Source organism: Microtus pennsylvanicus, chromosome X, assembly GCF_037038515.1.
Source record: "Microtus pennsylvanicus isolate mMicPen1 chromosome X, mMicPen1.hap1, whole genome shotgun sequence".
Taxonomy (NCBI): domain Eukaryota; kingdom Metazoa; phylum Chordata; class Mammalia; order Rodentia; family Cricetidae; genus Microtus; species Microtus pennsylvanicus.
In genome coordinates, this window is record NC_134601.1 from 13,812,786 (window position 1) to 13,815,166 (window position 2,381).

General features: G+C 59.3%; 1 protein-coding gene across 1 annotated transcript; it reads left to right on the forward strand.

Annotated features, from left to right (window-relative positions):
• On the forward strand, positions 1-2,155 carry LOC142840914 (putative PWWP domain-containing DNA repair factor 4). Its single transcript, XM_075957569.1, has one exon. It carries the CDS (start codon positions 1-3, stop codon positions 2,050-2,052), a length of 2,052 nt encoding a protein of 683 aa, XP_075813684.1. The 3' UTR covers positions 2,053-2,155.
• Positions 2,156-2,381: the final 226 nt, after the last annotated feature.

The following is a 2,381-nucleotide window of genomic DNA, read 5'->3' on the forward strand; positions in this document are numbered from 1 at the left end:
ATGGACTCTGCAGAGTATGTGCTCTGTGGCTGGAAGGGCCAGCTGTGGCCTGCAAGGGTATTGACCAGACCCAGGACCTCGGCCCATAGTAAGAGGAGAGGGGCCTCTTTCCTGGAGGTCCAAATTCTCTCTGTTGGTGAGAAGACCAGAGTGAGGAGCACAGAGGCGAGGCCCCTAACCAAGTCTGAAATTGTAACCATAGCCTCCTTGGCCAGAAAGGAGTCACAGGGTAGTGGCCCGCCAGGGCAGACCAGGGCATACAGAAGAGCCCTCAAGGTGGCCCTGGATGTTCTGGGCAAGGCAACCCGCTTGTATCAAGGAGAAAGGGCAGGTGGCCGAAGAACCAGCGCAGCGGCTCCCAAGGTTCCAAAAGAGGAGACCAGCTCCAGCCCACGCCAGCGCCCGCACCCCCAAGGGCACAACCAGAAAGGCCAAGGGCTCTCCCACAGGAGTCCTGGGAAGCGAGGCCGCCCAGGACCTGTGTTGATGGGCTCAGGGAATGAGCCTGCAGTGCAAGGGGGGGAAGCCCAGGCCCACGCCTCTGTAGAGTCCCCTTACTCTGAAATGCAAGGGAACACGTTAAGGGGCACCAGAGCGCGGCCAAGTTCCTGCAAGACGCCAGCAGGAAATGCTGGTGATGATCCTGGCAAGAGAAAGTTGAGCACCCGGGCCTCTAGGGAGGGTGCCCGCGCTAACAATGAGCATAGACCTGCCTCTGGGCCACCGAGGAGGCACGCCTCTACCTCACCCAAAGCTCTCAAGCAGCAAGTACGGTGTGGCGGCCTAGAGATCCGGGCCATTGGAGCCCAAAGGAAGACCACCCTCCCAGAGAACAAGGAGGATCCCGGCCCGCCGACCCCGAGGCCAGACTCAGAGGGGGCATCGGCAGCCTGCGCGCCTCCAGTCCCGAGCCTGCGAAGATCAGTCCGCATTGCTGGCAGGAAAAGGAAGATCCATGTGCTGTGTGCACATTGCGGGCTCTCGGGACTGGAAACTCGAGTGCACTCGAAGGTGACTAAGGCCCCGGTCAAGAGGAGAGCCCCTGGAGTTCAGGAAGACTGCCAAGCCACCAGTGTGGCTTCTGCCCAGGAGACGAATACCATCGAACGAGGGATGCTGGTCTGGTTCAAATTCCAGGACCATCCTTTCTGGCCGGCGGTGGTCAAGAGTGTCAGCAAGAACGACAAGACGGCCAGGGTGCTGCTGATCGAGGGCAACATGCAGTTTGAGCGCAGGGGTGTCCGCGTCCCTCTCCTCAAGCTGAAGCTCCTGGACTGTGGGGAGAGATTCTCCCTCCTGCGGAGAGCCAGCAAAGTGTACGGCCAGGGCATCAACTGGTGCCTCTCGGTGATCGACCGCTACAGAGAGGACCTTGCCTGTGGCTCCTTCCGGGGCTCCTTTATGGACTACTACACCGCCCGAGCCAGTTACCCGCTGAGGAGAGCCATTCAAGAGGGCGACCTGCGCATTGATTTCCCCAAGGTGAGCTATGCCGACTTGGAAGACTGGGAGGAGGAGACCGCCCCCGGTGGGAAGAGGCCACGCAAGAAACTCCTGCCTGACCGCATGAGAGCCGCTTGGGACAGAGCCAACCAGAAGCTCGTAGACTTCATCGTGAAGAGAAAGGGGGCCGACCAGCACCTGCTGGACATCGTGAAGGGCAGGAAACCGTCCCGGTGGCTGGACGACCTCTGGAAGTCAAAGAGGGAAGTCTTCTGCATTGAGACCTACCTGGAGGATGAAGACCAGTTGCACCTCGTGGGCAGACATTTGCAAGAAATATCCAAGGAGGCAGACCAGGCCCTGCTCTCGCTGGCAAGAGGAGACCAAGTCCGGCTCACCATGGAGGTTCTTCTTCCAGAGGCAATCATCTGCTCCATCGCTGCCCTGGATGAGCTCAGCTACAAGGAGGCAGAAGAGAAGTACCTGCGTGGCCCACCTGTGCACTATCGTGAAAAAGAGCTCTTTGAGAAGACCATCCTAAAGGCGGCCCGGAAGAGGTCAGCAGCCAGGATTGGGGCTGGCAGGGACCCTCCTGGGCCCACTCCTTAGAAGGGAGCTTCCTCCTTTCTGCCATCACCCCCTGCAGCTCCACCTCCAAAAGAGAACCATCTGGGAGACTGTGGGGCTTGCTATGACCGCTCCTCACTGCATACGTGTTTCTCCACACACAGACCCCACCCCTACCCCCCTATCCCCGAAATAAACGTTCACAAACGTGCTTGACGTTGCAGATTGTCTACATGGATTCGGCAATTCCTGTTAGCTTCAGGCCGGGCCTAGCCCTCTGTGGCCTGTGCCCAAGCGTGGAGAAGTCCCGTGGGGTCTCCTCTCTGGACTGTCACCAGCTATGGGTGGAGTATTAGCTAGCTATGCGCAGA

Bases quoted from the DNA above. Each gene is read 5' to 3' on its own strand.
- LOC142840914 (XM_075957569.1), top strand. From the start codon at position 1: ATGGACTCTGCAGAGTATGTGCTCTGTGGCTGGAAGGGCCAGCTGTGG.